Here is a 20,018-nt window from a genome sequence, read left to right as displayed (position 1 = left end):
GGTCATATGGTAATTCTATTTGTAGTTTTTTAAGGAACCTCCATACTGTTCTCCATAGTGGCTGAACCATTTCACATTCCCACCAGCAGTGCAAGAGTGTCCCCTTTTCTCCACACCCTCTCCAGCATTTATTGTTTCTAGATTTTTTGATGATGGCCATTCTGACTGGTGTGAGATGATATCTCATTGTAGTTTTGATTTGCATTTCTCTAATGATTAATGATGTTGAGCATTCTTTCATGTGTTTGTTGGCATTCTGTATATCTTCTTTGGAGAAATGTCTATTTAGGTTTTCTGCCCATTTTGGGATGGGGTTGTTTGTTTTTTTGTTATTGAGCTGCATGAGCTGCTTGTAAATTTTGGAGATTAATCCTTTGTCAGTTGCTTCATTTGCAAATGTTTTCTCCCATTCTGAGGGTTGTCTTTTGGTCTTGGTTATGGTTTCCTTTGCTGTGCAAAAGCTTTGAAGTTTCATTAGGTCCCATTTGTTTATTTTTGTTTTTATTTCCATTACTCTAGGAGGTGGGTCAGAAAGGATCTTGCTGTGATTTATGTCATAGAGTGTTCTTCCTATGTTTTCTTCTAAGAGTTTGATAGTTTCTGGCCTTACATTTAGGTCTTTAATCCATTTTGAGCTTATTTTTGTGTATGGTGTTAGGGAGTGATCTAATCTCATACTTTTACATGTACCTGTCCAGTTTTCCCAGCACCATTTATTGAAGAGGCTGTCCTTTCTCCACTGTACATTCCTGCCTCCTTTATCAAAGATAAGGTGTCCATATGTGCGTGGGTTTATCTCTGGGCTTTCTATCCTGTTCCACTGATCTATCTTTCTGTTTTTGTGCCAGTACCATACTGTCTTGATTACTGTTGCTTTGTAATATAGTCTGAAGTCAGGGAGCCTGATTCCTCCAGCTCCTTTTTTTTGTTCTCAAGATTGCTTTCGCTATTCGGGGTCTTTTGTGTTTCCATACAAATTGCGAAATTTTTTGTTCTAGTTCTGTGAAAAATGCCAGTGGTAGTTTGATAGGGATTGCATTGAATCTGTAGATTGCTTTGGGTAGTAGAGTCATTTTCACAATGTTGATTCTTCCCATCCAAGAACATGGTATATCTCTCCATCTATTTGTATCATCTTTAATTTCTTTCATCAGTGTCTTATAATTTTCTGCATACAGGTCTTTCGTATCCTTAGGTAGGTTTATTCCTAGGTATTTTATTCTTTTTGTTGCAATGGTAAATGGGAGTGTTTTCTTGATTTCACTTTCAGATTTTTCATCATTAGTATATAGGAATGCCAGAGATTTCTGTGCATTAATTTTGTATCCTGCTACTTTACCAAATTCATTGATTAGCTCTAGTAGTTTTCTGGTAGCATCTTTAGGATTCTCTATGTATAGTATCATGTCATCTGCAAACAGTGACAGCTTTACTTCTTCTTTTCCGATTTGGATTCCTTTTATTTCATTTTCTTCTCTGATTGCTGTGGCTAAAACTTCCAAAACTATGTTGAATAAGAGTGGTGAGAGTGGGCAACCTTGTCTTGTTCCTGATCTTAGTGGAAATGCTTTCAGTTTTTCACCATTGAGGATGATGTTTGCTGTGGGCTTGTCATATATGGCCTTTATTATGTTGAGGAAAGTTCCCTCTATGCCTACTTTCTGGAGGGTTTTTATCATAAATGGGTGTTGAATTTTGTCGAAAGCTTTCTCTGCATCTATTGAGATGATCATATGGTTTTTCTCCTTCAATTTGTTAATATGGTTTATCACATTGATAGATTTGCGTATATTGAAGAATCCTTGCATTCCTGGAATAAACCCCACTTGATCATGGTGTATGATCCTTTTAATGTGCTGTTGGATTCTGTTTGCTAGTATTTTGTTGAGGATTTTTGCATCTATGTTCATCAGTGATATTGGCCTGTAGTTTTCTTTCTTTGTGACATCCTTGTCTGGTTTTGGTATCAAGGTGATGGTGGCCTCGTAGAAGGAATGTGGGAGTGTTCCTCCCTCTGCTATATTTTGGAAGAGTTCGAGAAGGACAGGTGTTAGCTCTTCTCTAAACGTTTGATAGAATTCACCTGTGAAGCCATCTGGTCCTGGGCTTTTGTTTGTTGGAAGGTTTTTAATCACAGTTTCAATTTCAGTGCTTGTGATTGGTCTGTTCATATTTTCTATTTCTTCCTGATTAAGTCTTGGCAGGTTGTGCATTTCTAAGAATTTGTCCATTTCTTCCAGATTGTCCATTTTATTGGCATAGAGTTGCTTGTAGTAATCTCTCATGATTTTTTTTATTTCTGCAGTGTCAGTTGTTACTTCTCCTTTTTCATTTCTAATTCTATTGATTTGAGTCTTCTCCCTTTTTTTCTTGATGAGTCTGGCTAGCGGTTTATCTATTTTGTTTATCTTCTCAAAGAACCAGCTTTTAGTTTTATTGATCTTTGCTATCGTCTCCTTCATTTCTTTTTCATTTATTTCTGATCTGATTTTTATGATTTCTTTCCTTCTGCTAGCTTTGGGGTTTTTTTGTTCTTCTTTCTCTAATTGCTTGAGGTGCAAGGTTAGGTTGTTTATTCGAGATGTTTCCTGCTTCTTAAGGTGGGCTTGTATTGCTATAAACTTCCCCCTTAGAACTGCTTTTGCTGCATCCCATAGGTTTTGGGTCGTTGTGTCTCCATTGTCATTTGTTTCTAGGTATTTTTTTATTTCCTCTTTGATTTCTTCAGTGATCACTTCATTATTAAGTAGTGTATTGTTTAGCCTCCATGTGTTTGTATTTTTTACAGATCTTTTCCTGTAATTGATATCTAGTCTCATGGCATTGTGGTCAGAAAAGATACTTGATACAATTTCAGTTTTCTTAAATTTACCAAGGCTTGATTTGTGACCCAAGATATGATCTATCCTGGAGAATGTTCCATGAGCACTTGAGAAAAATGTGTATTCTGTTGTTTTTGGATGGAGTGTCCTATAAATATCAATTAAGTCCATCTTGTTTAATGTATCATTTAAAGCTTGTGTTTCCTTATTTATTTTCATTTTGGATGATCTGTCCATGGGTGAAAGTGGGGTGTTAAAGTCCCCTACTATGAATGTGTTACTGTTGATCTCCCCTTTTATGGTTGTTAGTATTTGCCTTATGTATTGAGGTGCTCCTATGTTGGGTGCCTAAATATTTACAATTGTTATATCTTCTTCTTGGATCGATCCCTTGATCATTATGTAGTGTCCTTCTTTGTCCCTTTTTATAGTCCTTATTTTAAAGTCTATTTTGTCTGATATGAGAATTGCTACTCCAGCTTTCTTTTGGTTTCCATTTGCATGGAATATCTTTTTCCATCCCCTTACTTTCAGTCTGTATGTGTCTCTAGGTCTGAAGTGGGTCTCTTGTAGACAGCATATATAAGGGTCTTGTTTTTGTATCCATTCAGCCAATCTGTGTCTTTTGGTGGGAGCATTTAGTCCATTTACATTTAAGGTAATTATCGATATGTATGTTCCTATTTCCATTTTCTATATTGTTTTGGGTTCGCTACTATAGGTCGTTTCCTTCTCTTGTGTTTCGTGTCTAGAGAAGTTCCTTTAGCATTTGTTGTAAAGCTGGTTTGCTGGTGCTGAACTCTCTCAGCTTTTGCTTGTCTGTAAAGGTTTTAATTTCTCCATCAAATGTGAATGAGATCCTTGCTGGGTAGAGTAGTCTTGGTTGCAGGCTTTTCTCCTTCATCACTTTCAGTATGTCCTGCCACTCCCTTCTGGCTTGTAGGGTTTCTGCTGAGAGATCAGCTGTTAACCTTATGGGGATTCCCTTGTGTGTTATTTGTTGTTTTTCCCTTGCTGCTTTTAATATGCTTTCTTTGTATTTAATTTTGACAGTTTGATTAATATGTGTCTTGGCGTGTTTCTCCTTGTATTTATCCTGTATGGGACCCTCTGTGCTTCCTGGACTTGATTAACTATTTCCTTTCCCATATTAGGGAAGTTTTCAACTATAATCTCTTCAAATATTTTCTCAGTCCCTTTCTTTCTTTCTTCTTCTTCTGGAACCCCTATAATTCGAATGTTGGTGCGTTTCATGTTGTCCCAGAGGTCTCTGAGACTGTCCTCAGTTCTTTTCATTCTTTTTTCTTTATTCTGCTCTGCAGTAGTTATTTCCACTACTTTATCTTCCAGGTCACTTATCCGTTCTTCTGCCTCAGTTATTCTGCTATTGATCCTATCTAGAGTGATTTTAATTTCAATTATTGCATTGTTCATCGTTGCTTGTTTCATCTTTAGTTCTTGTAGGTCCTTGTTAACTGTTTCTTGCATTTTGTCCATTCTACTTCCAAGATTTCGGATCATCCTTACTATCATTATTCTGAATTCTTTTTCAGGTAGATTGCCTATTTCCTCTTCATTTGTTAGGTCTGGTGGGTTTTTATCTTGCTCCTTCATCTGCTGTGTGTTTTTCTGTCTTCTCATTTTGCTTATCTTACTGTGTTTGGGGTCTCCTTTTTGCAGGCTGCAGGTTCGTAGTTCCCGTTGTTTTTGATGTCTGTCTCCAGTGGCTGAGGTTGTTTCAGTGGGTTGTGTAGGCTTCCTGGTGGAGGGGACTAGTGCCTGTGTTGTGCTGGATGAGGCTGGATCTTGTCTCTCTAGTGGGCAGGTTCACGTCTGGTGGTGTGTTTTGGGGTGTCTGTGGCCTTATTATGATTTTAGGCAGCCTCTCTGCTAATGGGTGGGGTTGTGTTCCTGTTTTGCTAGTTGTTTGGCATAGGTTGTCCAGCACTGTGGCTTGCTGGTCGTTGAGTGAAGCTGGGTGCTGGTGTTAAGATGGAGGTCTCTGGGAGATTTCCACCGTTTAATATTATGTGGAGCTGGGAGGTCTCTTGTTGACCAGTGTCCTGAAGTTGGCTCTCCTACCTCAGAGGCAGAGCCCTGACTCCTGGCTGGAGCACCAAGAGCCTTTCATCCACACCGCTCAGAATAAAAGGGAGAAAAAGTAGAGAGAATTAGTAGAAGTATGAGTAAAGAAAGAAGGAAAGGAAGGAAGGAAGAAAGAAGCAAAGAAGGAAAGAAAGGAGGGAGGGAGGGAGGGAGGGAGGAAGGAAGGAAGGAGGGAAAGAAGGAAAAAAGACAGAAAGATGATACAGTAAAAATAAAATAAAGTATAATATAGTTATTGAATTAAAAAATATTTAGAAAAAAAAAAAAAGGGACGGATAGAACCTTAGGACAAATGTTGGAAGCAAAGCTATACAGAGAAAATCTTACACAGAAGCATACACATGCACCTTCACAAAAAGAGGTAAAGGGGGAAAAATCATAAATCCTGCTCCCAGAGACCACCTCCTCAATTTGGGGTGATTCGTTGTCTAAAGGAGGGAAGGAAGGAAGGAAAGAAAGAACGAAGGTAAAGTATAATAAAGTTATTACAATTAAACTTAATTATTAAGAAAAAGAATTTTTTAAAAAAATCATGGACGGATAGAGCCCTAGGACAAATGGTGGAAGCAAGAGTATACAGACAAGATCTCACACAGAAGCATACACGTACACATTCACAAAAAGAGGAAAAGGGAAAAAAATCATAGATCTCGCTCCTAAATTCCCCCTCTTCAATTTGGGATCATTCCTTGTCTATTCAGGTATTCCACAGATGCAGGGTATATCAAGTTGATTGTGGAGCTTTAATCCGCTGCTTCTGTGGCTGCTGGGAGAGCTTTCCCTTTCTCTTCTTTGTTCTCACAGCTCACAGGAGCTCAGCTTTGGATTTGGCCCTGCTTCTGCGTGTAGGTCGCTGGAGGGCGTCTGTTTTTTCGCTCAGACAGGACGGGGTTAAAGGAGCCGCTGATTCGGGGCCTCCGGCTCACTCAGGCCGGGGGTTGGGGGATGGGGGAAGGAGGGGCACTGCGTGCGGGGCCGGCCTGCGGCGGCAGAGGCAGCGTGACATTGCGGCAGAGGCCGGCGTGACGTTGCACCAGCCTGAGGCCCGCCGTGCGTTGTCCCGGGGAAGTTGTCCCTGGATCCCGGGAACCTGGCAGTGGCGGCCTGCACAGGCTCCGCGGAAGAGGGGTGTGGAGAGTGACCTGTGCTCGCACACAGGCCCCTTGGTGGCGGCAGCAGCAGCCTTAGCGTCTCCCGCCCGGCTCTGGGGTCTGCGGTTTTAGCCGCGGTTCGCGCCCGTCTCTGGGGTTTGTGCTTTCAGCCGCGGCTCGCGCCCGTCTCGGGGGTTCGCGCTGTTAGCCGCGGCTCGCGCCCGTCTCTGGAGATCCTTTAAGCAGCGCTCTTAAACCCCTCTCCTCGGGCACCAGGAAACAAAGAGGGAAGAAAAAGTCTCTTGCCTCTTCGGCAGGTGCAGGCTTTTCCCCGAACTCCCTCCCGGCTAGTCGTGGTGCACTAACCCCTTCAGGCTATGTTCAAGCCGCCAACCCCAGTCCTCTCCCTGAGCTCCGTCCAAAACCAAAACCCGAGCCTCAGCTCGCAGCCCCGCCCGCCCCGGCGGGTGAGCAGACAAGCCACTCGGGCTGGTGAGTGCCGGTCGGCACCGATCGTCTGTGCAGGAATCTCCCCGCTTTGCCCTCCGCACCCGTCGCTGTGCACTACTCCGCGGTCCCGAAACTCCCCCCTCCGCCTCCCGCAGTCTCCGCCCGCGGAGGGGCTTCCTAGTGTGTGGAAACTTTTCCTCCTTCACAGCTCCCTCCCACTGGTGCAGGTGCCGTCCTTATTCTTTTGTCTCTGTTTTTTCTTTTGCCCTACCCAGGTACGTGGGGAGTTTCTTGCCTTTTGGGAGGTCTGAGGTCTTCTGCCAGCCTTCAGTAGGAGTTCTGTAGGAGTTGTTCCACGTGTGGATGTATTTCTGGTGTATCCGTGGGGAGGAAGGCGATCTCCGCGTCTTACTCTTCCGCCATCTTCAAGGTCCCCCCTCTAAACTTTCTTAGTTATATTAGTTTTTTGTTTGATTCTTTAGAATTTTCTAGGTTGATAAGTATTCCTCACCAACATTTATACCTATTTCTAGGACTGGCTAGGACTCCATGGTTTTGCTGAGGAATAATGGTGAGATTTGGCATCCTCATTTTGTTACTGATTTTTAATGGGAACTTCTTTTTTTTTCCTTTAATTTTGATATGTGATATTGGTTTCTGCTAATGCTCTTTTATAAATTGAGGAGGCAGATTTTTATTTCTAGTTTACTATGAGTTTACATCAGAAATGATTGCTAAGCTTTATCAAATATATCTATCAAGATAATTATATTCTAATGTTGAGCATTCCTGGAAAAAACCCTATTTGTTCATGGTATGTTATTCTTCTAATATACTATGGGATTCAACTGGTAATGTTTTATTGCTAGGTTTTACATACGCATTCATAAGTCAAGTTGGTTTATAGTAATGTTTTTTCCTTTTCTTTGTGGTGTCGTATATCTTATAGCTGAGTTATACTACTTTTATAAAATAAAACTTTCTGCCTTTTTCTATGCTCCAGGACAGTTTAAGTGTATGACTTATCAGTTCCTTGATGGTTTGGCAAAATTCAGTTATAAATCCATCTGGGCCTGATGCCTTTTGGAATTCTCTTGGCAGTGAGGGCGGGGAATCTTTGGGAACTTTTACAAATGTTTCTATAGTCATTGACCTTTTTAGATTTTATACCTCTTTTGAGTCAGTTTAGTCATGTTGTTTTCCTAGAAAATCATCCATTTCATCTAAATTTGAAAATTAATTGATATAAAATACATGTGGTATTCTCTTACCATCTTTTATTTTATTTCATTTTTTTTAAATGCACTTCTTTATTTCTCTGTTTCTTCTTTGGCTGTGTTGGGTCTTTGTTGCTGCGTGCAGGCTTTCTCTAGTTGCAGCGAGTGGGAGCTACTCTTTGTTGTGGTGCGTGGGCTTCTCACTGCGGTGGCTTCCCTTGTTGCGGAGAATGGGCTTTAGGCGCACGGGCTTCAGTAGTTGTGGCTCGTGGGCTCTACAGTGCAGGCTCAGTAGTTGTGGCACACGGGCTTAGTTGCTCCAGGGCATGAGGGATCTTCCTGGACCAGGGCTTGAACCCAAATCCGCTGCATTGGCAGGCAGATTCTTAATCACTGCGCCACCAGGGAAGTCCTTCTTACCAACTTTTAAATCTTCTCTTTATCCTCTCTGTCTTTTTTTTTTTTTTTTTGCGGTACGCGGGCCTCTCACTGTTGTGGCCTCTCCCGTTGTGGAGCACAGGCTCCGGACGCGCAGGCTCAGCGGCCATGGCTCACGGGCCCAGCCGCATCGTGGCATGTGGGATCTTCCCGGACCGGGGCACGAATCCGTGTCCCCTGCATCGGCAGGTGGACTCTCAACCACTGCACCACCAGGGAAGCCTTATCCTCTCTTTTATCTCTCCTTATTCCTAATGTTGAATAATTGTGTTTTCTCTTTTTCAAACTTGCCAGAGAAGCTTGTCTATTTTATCAGTCTTTCCAGAGAACTAAATCCTTGATCTCTTTATTCCATAATTTTTGTTTTGTTTTGCTTCCAGATTCATTAATATCTACTTTTATCTTTATTCATTTCCTTCTCCATTTTTGTGGAATTTATTTCATTCTTTTCCTAACTTCCAGAATTAGGTACATAAGTTTTCTTAGCATTTTTAAAATTATAAAGTCATTATAGTCCCATTGTAGAAAATTTGTAGAGTATAAGAGTTGTAAAGCAAGAAAAGAAGACCCATTTTTCGACTACATTTTCACTTCTTTTCAGTGTTTGTTTAATGTATATTTAAAAATCTTATTTGATATATAAAAATGCCCCTTGCTTTTACCAATTAGCATTGTAAACACTTTCTCATGTCATTAAAAAGGATACCTAAAAAGCTTTCTTAATGGCTGTAGAGTATGCCTTCTTGTATGATGAAACATGATTTACTGTGACATTCCCCTAATGTTAGACATTAACATTGTTTCTAGTTTTTTACAACTCTAAATTATGTTACAGAGAACATCTTTGTGATTGCATTTTTGTCAGTATTTTAGATCATTTCCTAAAACAGATTGCTGGAAGTAGGTCAAAGGATATGAACATTGAAAAAGTTCTAGAAACCTATTGCCAGATTGCTTTCCAGAAGAATTATATTAGTTTACATTCTCAATTGGTAAAATAGTTTTTTCATCACCCCATCCTCACCAGCACTGAGTATTGTAATTTTCTTTAATCTTTACAGATTAGCCATTTAAACTGTGTAGCATTACAGGAAACTGAAAGTTAAGTGTGAGAGTCCACATACATGTGACTAACCTGTGGCATGTTTGTAATTTATGTAGCTTTCTTCCCACCGCCAAGCATGTTCCCAGACTGCCTTCCTTGCTCTCCACTCAGCATTGCTTTAAAATGCAAAAATACTCCCGAAATAAATATCCCCAAGCCAAGCACCACTGAGTTTTGGGTATTCCATATGTTTATTCCCCCTCCATGGTAGTTTGCTTACCTGGTGAAAGTCACTTATAAAACTGGGTGGGTAGACCAAAGTTACCAGTGGGCTTCAAAACAAACAGCTGACTTAAACTATGCTTTCAAAAGAGTGGATTCTGGCCTATCATCCTCCACCCCGACAGTGAATCTTGGGTTGTTGTTGACTGTGCCCCTGGAATCATCAGACTAACTGAATTTCAAAGTCCCTAATGGAAGGATATTGAAATAAGACAGAGATCAGACTCTTAACTCTGCAGCCAATCCTGGCAGGGCTTCTCTTACATCACTGTGCTTGTTTATTATGGTTTACTGAAATACACATACCCCATCCCACCCCAGAAAGTACGCACCTTCATTTGGTTGCCACTCTGAGGATCTCATTTCCTCCCCTCCATTAACCAGATCTATGACCTAAGATAAGCCACTTATCTTTTCTGGGCTTCAGTTTCTGTATCTGTAAAATAAAGTAATTGAACCAAAGATTTTAAAGAGCCTATCTAATTTTAAAATCATGTGGTTCTATAAGACTTTATAGGAGATGGAATTGAAGTGTATGAAATCATGAAAACTATCTCTGAGAATGTAGAATTTTCCCCTACATTCCAGAATATTAATAAGGGCTTTGCCTCTTGGAGAAAAAGTACAAAATCTTCTATGATGTTGTACAATTGGAAATAACTTATAAGTCACTTTTACGAGGAGCTAATTCAGGCTTTAAGTGAATTTTAGGATGAGATGTTACTTATGCTTACTTATTCATTCAGGGAAAGCAAGGACATTGGGTGGCTCTTGCTAATCCTTTTAAGACAGTAACAGGGACAGTTCTTATGGGACTCACCCCCAAAGCTTCCTCTGGTGCCACTGTCAAAAATAATGAATTATTAGTCAGACCCACAATGACATTTCTTAGTCTCATTACTGTAGGAAGCCAGGCACTGTGTGTATAATTATTTTGTCTTTTAAAGGAAATTGACACTGTCAAAAACTGAATTTGCACAATTCAATTTCTGGAGTTTCCTGTATTTTGAGGTTCCCAAGCTGCTCCAAAATAAAACCCCTTTTAGGGATTTCAAGGGAGACACCCTGTGAATTGTTCATCAGAAACACACCGTGATCTCCTGTTTCCATGCAGGGTTGGGGCGTCAGACACATCACATTTGTGGACAATGCCAAGATCTCCTATTCCAACCCTGTGAGGCAGCCTCTGTATGAATTTGAAGATTGCCTGGCGGGTGGTAAGCCCAAGGCCCTGGCTGCAGCAGACCGGCTCCAGAAAATATTCCCCGGAGTGGTACGTGGATGCTCTTTGAGAACGCCTGAGGTTTTCTCCTGGATCTTTTCAGTGTTTAAGTCTTGGGGAATGAGGCCCTGTGGTATTGGTGAAAGGGAGTCAGCCATCTGTCACTTACTACCAGGCCCTCATCATGCGGCCAAACCTCTGTTTCCTCATCTCAGAGATGGAGATTACAAGAACAAAACTCTCATACACTATTACGAAAATAAAATGAGTACATGAAAAGAATGTTTCATAAGTTGCAAAGCATTATCTGAGTTGAGGAATTTGGGGTACAAATCTTTTTAGATACTGCCTTGTTCCAAAGGGATTTATGGTGTCTCAGATGTAGGATATTATTTTCCTCATCACCAGAATACTTGATAGTTAGTACAGGTTTATGAAATTAAATTGAATGTAAGTCTGCAGAAGAAAGATCTGGCTAATGTTTAGCTTTTTATTCCAGCTGCTTCTTATTTTTTTTTTTTGGGTTTTTTTTGTTTTTGCGGTACGCGGGCCTCTCACTGTTGTGGCCTCTCCCGTTGCGGAGCACAGGCGCCGGACGCGCAGGCTCAGCGGCCATGGCTCACGGGCCCAACCGCTCCGCAGCATGTGGGATCTTCCCAGACCGGGGCACGAACCCGTGTCCCCTGCATCGGCAGGCGGACTCTCAACTACTGCGCCACCAGGGAAGCCCTGCTTCTTATTTTTGACTTTCATCATTTATTTTAAAAACAATGAGGCAAGTCATTCGGCTCATTTGATTCGAAATTTGCCAGTGTTTTTGGGGTCATCCAGCAAAAGACATTCTGCACCTGGCATGCTTAATCCGTTTATGTGACAGAGGTTAGATCAGGTGTCTCTGAAGTATCTGTTTGTACTTAAAGTGCCACAAGAGACTCTAAAAATAAAAAACCTGCTTTCTCAAAATTTCTCTGTTTAGTCACTCAGCATTAGATTCATTCATTTTAACAGTCTTTGCTTTAAAAGCAACTTTGACTGTTTTACCCATTTCATCAGTGTACCAGAGGAATGTCATTTATTGGGTCTAATTCAACAGTATTGATTGAACACCCACTGTACCCAGTGAGGTGCTGGATGCCAGAAGAGATAAGAATGGTGCACCCCATCATTGAGGAGGCATCTTAGTTAGGTTTCTGCTGTGACAGTATTGCATATCACATACACCCAACATCGAAATGGCTTACGATCATAAACATTATTTCATGCTCATGGCTGCAGGTTAGCCATAGCTTAGCTGTAGGCTAGGCTGGACTCAGGCTTCGAGTCAGGTTCCAGTCTACTCTGTATGTCATTATTTCAAAATCTACACTCCAGGAGCAACAGTCAGCTGTCCTACTCTTCTTATGGTGGAAGGTAGAAGTGTAAAGGGGTTGGTGAGGCTTACCATACCTGTACATGTTAAAGTCTCGCCTCAGAAATGGCACTGTGCAGTGTCCTCCATCTCCATTGCCAGAGCTAGTCACAGGGCCAGGCCCTATGTCAACGGGGCTGGTCAGGATACCCTGCCTTCCTAGTGGGAGGTCCTGCAAAGTTGTATGGCAAAGGGCATGGACATATAATTCTCTTAGAGGGAGGCAGTGCACACAGTCAGGAAAAATAATTCATTCTATCACCAGGGAGTACTGTGAACTCCCCTCTGGGCCCAGACAGACCTGGCTTTGAATCTGAGCTCTGCCTGAAAGTTTTGCTTGCCCAAATCCTAGCCATGGTCTATGACCCAATGCAATTCCCCCTATTTCTTTGTTCAGTTATTCTATGACTTACTCACTCCTCACATATTTATTTAAGGCCTACTGTGTGCTAGGGACTGGGGAACAAGGCAGACGAAGTTCCCACTGCCTTGCATTGAACTTCAAGTCTAGCTGGGGTCAATAAACTAATTTCCTAAACGGTCACACTTGTAACAAGTGCACGAGGCAGGAGCTCAGTTGCTGTGAGAATGTTTAACAGGTAGGCCTGACCTAAACCAGGCTTCCTTGAGGAAGCTGAGTCCTGAAGCGTGGGTGGGAGCTAGCTAGACCAAGCGGGGCGGAGCTGTTTGTGCAGAGGCCTGAGGTAGGAAGCAGCATGCTGCCTTTGTGGACTGAAAGAAAACCAGGCTGGCTGAAGCATGGAGGTCAAGAAAGACACAGAGCTAGGGCGTCCGTGTCAGCAAAGGCCAGGTCATGCTGGGCCTTAGAGATCAGGTTCACCTTTTCTTGAAAACATCAGCCTACCAGGATCAAGCCTCTTCCTCAGCACCTACATCATGTTACTCCATTTCACCTATTGGATTATGCATTCCTTACCACGGGGAGCCAGGTCTTTTATACTTTTATCCTTCGTGCCTTATAAGTAATAATAGATAACACAGAATGCATCTAAGTACTAGTGTAATTCATCAAATTCGTGAAAAGTACTTGTGAAACTGTTTCACTTACTGGTTAGCCAGGCTTATGTAATTTTCTTTGTGTGTTCAACGGTTAATATTGTTGATATTTTCATTCAACAAATATTTACTCATCACCCTCCTTACACCAGGCCACGGACAGAAGGCTAGTCCTAAGTGGAGAAGACATGAAAAGAACTGCTCGGCTGCAAATACCATGCCTAATCCTGGGGTTGAATTAATTGAATAGGAAAAAAACCTGACCTTTAATAAATCAAATAACTATTTGAGGTCACCATTTTTTTTCTCCCAAAGGTAAAGCAATAAAATGTAGGGCTGTAGAGCCACACTAGGGGTTTTAAAGCCCAGCTCTGGACATCTGCTTTCAACCCTGAAGAGTAACTGACAGCCTATCTCTCCTACCATTATGCACCTAAAAGCTCTGCACCTGGGTAGATTGTATAAAATGACTCTTCAGACACAGAACAATATGTAGTGAAAGACTGTGGTCTCAGAAAGAAATGTTTGTCCCAATTTATTGCATGCAGACACTTTTTAGCCCATTGGCACTCCTTTGTGACTCACAATTCATCTGCCAAGACATTGTGGAGCCAGCAGGGGACAAAAGGTAAATTACAGAGCTGTTCTAAAGCCCCCATGAGAAATGCTGAGTCCCCACACTCAAAGAGAACCCAGGTTGCTGGGCAGCTTCTGCTTTTGGACAGGAAATGAAGCTTCACTACCACACATAGCTGTCACCCACCCGCCAAACAAGTATCTATACACTCCTAAGTCAGTTTTCTAGTTCAAGTCAGCAAGTAGAGTTTTTTGGTTTTGAGGGTTTTGTTTGTTTTTAATGCATATACTCCTAAGAAGATTAAGGCAAGACTAGCAGCCATTCTAATCTTATATGAATTTATTAAATTATTTTTGTTCTGACATCCCATTTGGAGGTATTCTACTGTAAGGAAGTGGAGGGGAGGGCAGCTTGGGAATAAGTGGGGAGAGACAGCTTGGCTGGATGGAGGGACTTGGGCAGGCAGAGGGCATTTTGGTGAAGTTTCTTGGCCTCAGATTGTAGGAAAGAGCCAAAGGTACACAGTTTTCTCCAGTGTTCACCTTTTCTCACACGGGAAGTGCCCCCCACCCACTTTGGAACTAGAATCCTTGTGTCTCTGTTTGCTGCTCTGTCCAGCTTCAGGGACCCTGGGTGACAGGAAAGCGTGGTCTAGGTTGAAGAGGTGAAGAGGGTTGGGGGCACAGGCAGCAGAAGGCTAAGGCAGAGTGGTCATGACGGAGAGATTTCAGGCTGTAAGCGACCATGTGTGCATGCTTGCGGCGACCGGGAGATGCGGGCTCTGAGATCCCGCCTGTCCCTTTGCTTCAGACCCCCCTCTCTCTGGTGTGTCCCCAGAACGCCAGAGGGTTCAACATGAGCATCCCCATGCCGGGACACCCAGTGAACTTCTCCAGCGTCACCCTGGAGCAGGCCCGCAGGGATGTGGAGCGGCTAGAGCAGCTCGTCGAAGGCCATGATGTCGTGTTCCTGCTGATGGACACCCGAGAGAGCCGATGGCTGCCCGCCGTCATCGCCGCGAGCAAGAGAAAGGTAGAGTGTGGGTCCTCTGGTGGTGACTTAATGCATCATCTCCCCAGGCGGAAGTGTCCCCAGTCTGCCCCCTCCAGAGCAGAAGGTGCTTTGTGTGGCCTAGTGACCTGGTACAAGAGGGCTTCCTCCAGAGACTGTCTCTGCCTTATGCACCATCATCCAGCATAATTGTTACCCTTTACTGTTTAATTTTCATAACCACCCTGTGAGGTCCTTTACTAGAAGGGACGCTCTACTTACAATAGAATGTAAGCTCCAAGAGGGCAAAGATTTTGTCTCATTCACTACTGTTGGGTCAGTGACAACTTCAAGGGCCAAAAGAACTGAATGTTTAAACACTGGGTTGGCCAAAAAGTGCCTTCAGTTTTAAGTAAAAATAAAAGACAGATTTTTCATTTTCACCAAGAACTTTATTGAACAACGTATTCACCCTTTTGTTCCACTACCTTCTGCCATTTTTCAGGCAACTTCATAATTCCATCTTCCCAAAACTTTTTATCTTTTTGAGCAAAGAACTGTTCCAGGTGCCTTTTACAGTCTTCCAGGGAATTGAAATTTTCCATTAAGAGAATTTTGTAAGGACCTAAATAAATGGAATTCCGAAGGTCAATGTCTGGTGAATATGGCAGATGAATCAGAACTTCCCAGACAAGCTGTGACAGTTTTCGCCTGGTCATCAAAGAAACATGCAGTCTTGCGTTATCCTGATGGAAGATTATGTGTTTTCTGATGACTAATTCTGGACGCTTTTCGTCGAGTGCTGCTTTCAGTTGGTCTAACTGGGAGCAGTACTTGTTGGAATTAATTGTTTGGTTTTCCAGAAGGAGCTCGTAATAGAGAACTCCCTTCCAATCCCGCCATATACACAACATCACCTTCTCTGGACGAAGATTGGCCTTTGGTGTAGTTGGTGGTGGTTCATTTCGCTTGCCCCACAGTCTCTTCCTTTCCACATTATTGGACAGTATCCACTTTTCATTGCCTGTCACAATTTGTTTTAAAAACGGAACATTTTCATTACGTTTAAGTAGAGAATCACATGTGGAAATACATTCAAGAAGGTTTTTTTTGCTTAACTTACGTGGAACCCAAACATCAAAGCAATTCACATAACCAAGCTAGTGCAAAGACTTTCAACACTTGATTTGGATATTTTGAGTATGTTGGCTGTCTCCCGCGTGGTATAACATTGACTGTTCTCAGTTAATGTCTCAATTTGATCGCTATCAACTTCAACTGGTTTACCTGACCGTGGAGCAGCATCCAGCAAGAAATCTCCAGCACGAAACTTCTCAAACCACCTTTGACACATTTGATCGGTCACAGCACCTTCTCCATACACTGCATAAATCTTTTTTTTTTGCATTTCGGTTGCGTTTTTACCTTTCTTGAAATAACAAAGCATAATATGCCGAAAATGTTGCTTTTTTCTTCCATCTTCAATATTAAAATGGCTACACAAAAATCCACTAATTTTGATGTCTTTTTTTAAACACATGCTGATATGACAGCTGTCACATACAATCTAACAAAATTGTTTCGAATGACGTGAAAGACAACTAACTGCTACTAGAGTCACAGAAAAAACCGAACGAACCTTTTGGTCAACCCAATAAATCACGGTACATATGTGTGACGGAATAGTATGCAGCCGTTCACGGTTATGTCTTCAAAGAATTTTAATAACATGGAAAATACCACATTATGTTAAATAAGCAAGGTATAATATTGTATATATATATTTTATCAACTCTGTTTATATATGTAAAGATATCTACGTTTATCAAAGGGTGGCAAGAAGGGAGAAAGGGAGGAAGGGAATGGGAGAGAGAGAGAAAATAACAGGGAAATACTTCAAACTATTAATAATAATTGTTTGAGCTGTGAGATTGTGAGTGATTTTTGTTTTCTGGTATGGTTTTCCTTGATTTTTTCCAACTTTCTGTCTAACCATAAATTTGGGAGAATAAGTTAAATTACAGCTAAGAGATGTTCTTACAGTATAAATGAAAAAAATTATCCTCAAAGACCTATGTGGGAGGCTTCGCTGGTGGCTCAGTGGTTGGGAATCCGCCTGCCAATGCAGGGGACACGTGTTCGAGCCCTGGTCTGGGAGGATCCCACATGCCGTGGAGCAATGAAGCCCGTGTGCCACAACTACTGAGCGTGCGCTCGAGAACCCGCAAGCCACAACTACTGAAGCCCGCACGCCTGGAGCCCGTGCTCCGCAATGGGGGACGCCACCGCAATGAGCAGCCTGCGCACAACAGCGAGGAGTGGCCCCTGCTCACCACAACTAGAGAAAATCTGTGCGCAGCAACCAGGACCCAATGCAGCCAAAAATAAATAAATAAATAAATAAATTTTTAAAAAGAAAGAAAATATTCAAAAAAAATCCTATGTGGAGGGTGAATTATATGGTATGTGAATTATATCTCAATAAAGCTATTATGAAAAGAAATCTCTGTAGAAATGACAGAGGACAGCATAATGCTGGAAAGAATGGGTTTGAGAACTACCGAGACAGTTTTATACACCTACCTTTTACCAGCTAAGTGACCTTGGGCAAGTTATAGAAGTAACCCGTCTGACTTTCAGTATCCTCATCTGTAAATAGGAAATGTTTGCTGGGAATTTTAAATGAAACCAAATGAGATAATTTAAGTTAATTACTTGTCAAGTCTTTTGCATTTAATAAGCCCTCAGTCTTGGGTAACTTTTACCAACATTAGCTTCTAGAATCTAATTATAGTCATATGCAAACATTTATTGCCAACACTTATAAAATAAATTTTTTAAGTGGACCAAATATGAAGTTAGCCATGGCTTAAAATATGTGTCTCTTAACTCTAGCCTTTTATTCCTTGAAACTCACAGCTGGTCATCAATGCTGCCTTGGGGTTTGACACATTTGTTGTTATGAGACATGGCCTGAAGAAGCCTAAGCTGCAGGGAGCCGGGGACTTGTGTCCCAGCCGCCCTGTGGCACCTGCCGACCTCCTGGGCCCATCACTTTTTGCCAACATCCCTGGCTACAAACTTGGCTGCTACTTCTGCAATGATGTGGTGGCCCCGGGAGATGTAAGTGGATTTCTTTGTTATTCCAAATATTCCCTGCAACCGTCTTGCCCACTAGAGTGGAGAGACCCAGTTCTTTCCTTTACGACTATTTAGATATTGTCTTTTAACAAAGAGAAAAATTCTCCATTTGGGGGGCGGGGCAGGGCCTTATCCCTCTATGAGCCTTGTTTGACATCATCAACTGTGTACAGCTCTTCCCTGTTCGCCAGTGTAAACGCAGCAACAAACCATTTTTATGGAAAGCTCAGCAAGGAAACCGCAGGCTAGATTGGTTCCTGGCAGCGCTTAGCGCTGTATTCTGTGTGTATTCTTAGGGTATCTTAGTGAAGAGGGTGTTAAATGAGGAGTCTGAAGACCCAGTCTGAAGACCCAGACTGCAGTCCAGCCTCACGGGATAATTCCAAATAAGTCTGTTAGGCTCCCTGTGCTTCTGCAGGATGGGACTCCGAGGCCCAGAAGGTTGTCAGACTCAGCATGTCAAAATACAGGATTTCTAGTTAACTCTGAATTTCAGGTAAATAACGAATAATATTTTAGTATAAGTATGTCCCATGCAATATTGGAGATCTGTTTATGCTAAAAGATTATTTGTTGTTTATTTAAAGTTCAAGTTTAACCGGGCATCTTGTATTTTATTTGCTAACCCCAGTAGGGGAGGGACGAATACTTTCCCTGACTAATAACAGTGCAAGGTGGTTCAAACATGGAAGTGCTCTGAGCAGCAAGCACTACACTGTTCCAACGTAAGGTTCTGTGTTCTTAATGCTGCCATGGGAGCAGGGTGAGCAGGGATGGTCTTTCATCAGAAAAGACGATCACTTCTAGTAGAACAAAGCAGAGGTGTTGTCCGTACCCTCCCCTCCATTTTCACCTTCTATTAAAACGTGTTCCTCACTGATTTACACCTCTTCTGGATGACTGGCTTTTGTGTCTTCCCAGTATAGAGACAAAAATATCCTCTTATGTGAAGAAGGGTGGCTTTATCTCCATCATGGGTTATAATATATAGCTGACCCTGTTATTTCATTATTACCAAGAAGTAGGATTAAGGATCAGCTGCAGTAAAGTTACATCTGTTCATAAGGCAAAAATTTCAGAGTCAAAGTTATGCCCAATGACCCCTTAAATTTGCCCAGAGTTGGAAAATTAGAATTTCTTAGGTTGAACTAACGAAGGCTTGTGTTTGGAGCCACATTGGAGCAGAAATATTTGTTCTTAAGCCCTGAGATCATGCTCAGGGTGACAAGATGCCTCCACTGTGAGGGGCACATGGAAGCAGAGGATGGCAGGGACAGCAGATCAGTCCTTCTGTCTCCCGGGCACTCCGAGGGTTAGTGCAGTCATGGTGGGAGGGCAGGACCATTTGCTCTGTTCAAATGTTCTTCCTCTCTGTGCCTCTCGCTCTCAACTCACAAGCACAGTAGAGTTGAGTCAGTTAAAAGAGTACATGATGCCACTCCATGTAGGAGACAGCTAGGCCCCCCATCTTTAATTTGTTTATAACTGCCAATCCTTTTTAATGTATTACCTCATTTAGTTACCTAACTTGTATATTTTGATTTTCTTGGTACTTGCAAGAAATGGTATTATGTGAGGCTGACTGATCTTTGCCAACAGTGAGCGTCTGGTATGTGATAGAGCTTTATTGTGGAGGAGTTTCATGCTTCACACAGCTGGCGTTGGGTGGAACAGAACTTTGCATTCACGTCAGTGACTGTTCTCTGTAGTCAACCAGAGACCGGACCTTGGACCAGCAGTGCACTGTGAGTCGTCCAGGACTGGCCATGATTGCAGGAGCCCTGGCGGTGGAGTTGATGGTTTCCGTTTTGCAGCATCCAGAAGGGTGAGTTTGCCTTTTAGAGATGGGTGTTTAAGCAAAGAAAGCTTTTGTATCTCCCTTGGCCTTTTCTCAGTTTGAATTTTCTGAGAATTATATTGCGCTTTCCATCCTCAAAAAAACAAGATTTTAAGAAAACCCAGTGTGATTCTTTGGCCTGGAGAACTTGTCATTGTGATCTTTGGAGCTGTATCTCTGCATCCTTCTGGAACTGAACTCTCCTAGAGTTAATTGGTAATTGATAATAAGGAAGGATAAAAATTTTGGTAGTGGCCTTAGGACCTTCATGCATTTATTCTCTTAATATGTTTTGATCTCCTTAGCCCTGAGCACTTGTAAGGCAATACGTGAATTACATATGATAGAAATTGCATTTAGCTGTATGTAACAGAT

General features: G+C 42.1%; 1 protein-coding gene across 1 annotated transcript in view; it reads left to right on the top strand.

The window, feature by feature from the left end:
- Positions 1-20,018, top strand: part of ATG7 (autophagy related 7) — a 243,980-nt gene that overhangs the window by 51,743 nt on the left and 172,219 nt on the right. The window contains exons 12-15 of the mRNA XM_065884527.1: positions 10,566-10,724; positions 14,513-14,707; positions 17,585-17,788; positions 19,516-19,631. Of these exons, the coding sequence (XP_065740599.1) occupies positions 10,566-10,724; positions 14,513-14,707; positions 17,585-17,788; positions 19,516-19,631 (674 nt within the window). The remainder of the gene's footprint in view (positions 1-10,565; positions 10,725-14,512; positions 14,708-17,584; positions 17,789-19,515; positions 19,632-20,018) is intronic.

This window comes from Phocoena phocoena, chromosome 10, assembly GCF_963924675.1.
Source record: "Phocoena phocoena chromosome 10, mPhoPho1.1, whole genome shotgun sequence".
Lineage (NCBI taxonomy): Eukaryota > Metazoa > Chordata > Mammalia > Artiodactyla > Phocoenidae > Phocoena > Phocoena phocoena.
This window is presented reverse-complemented; position numbering and strand designations above follow the sequence as displayed.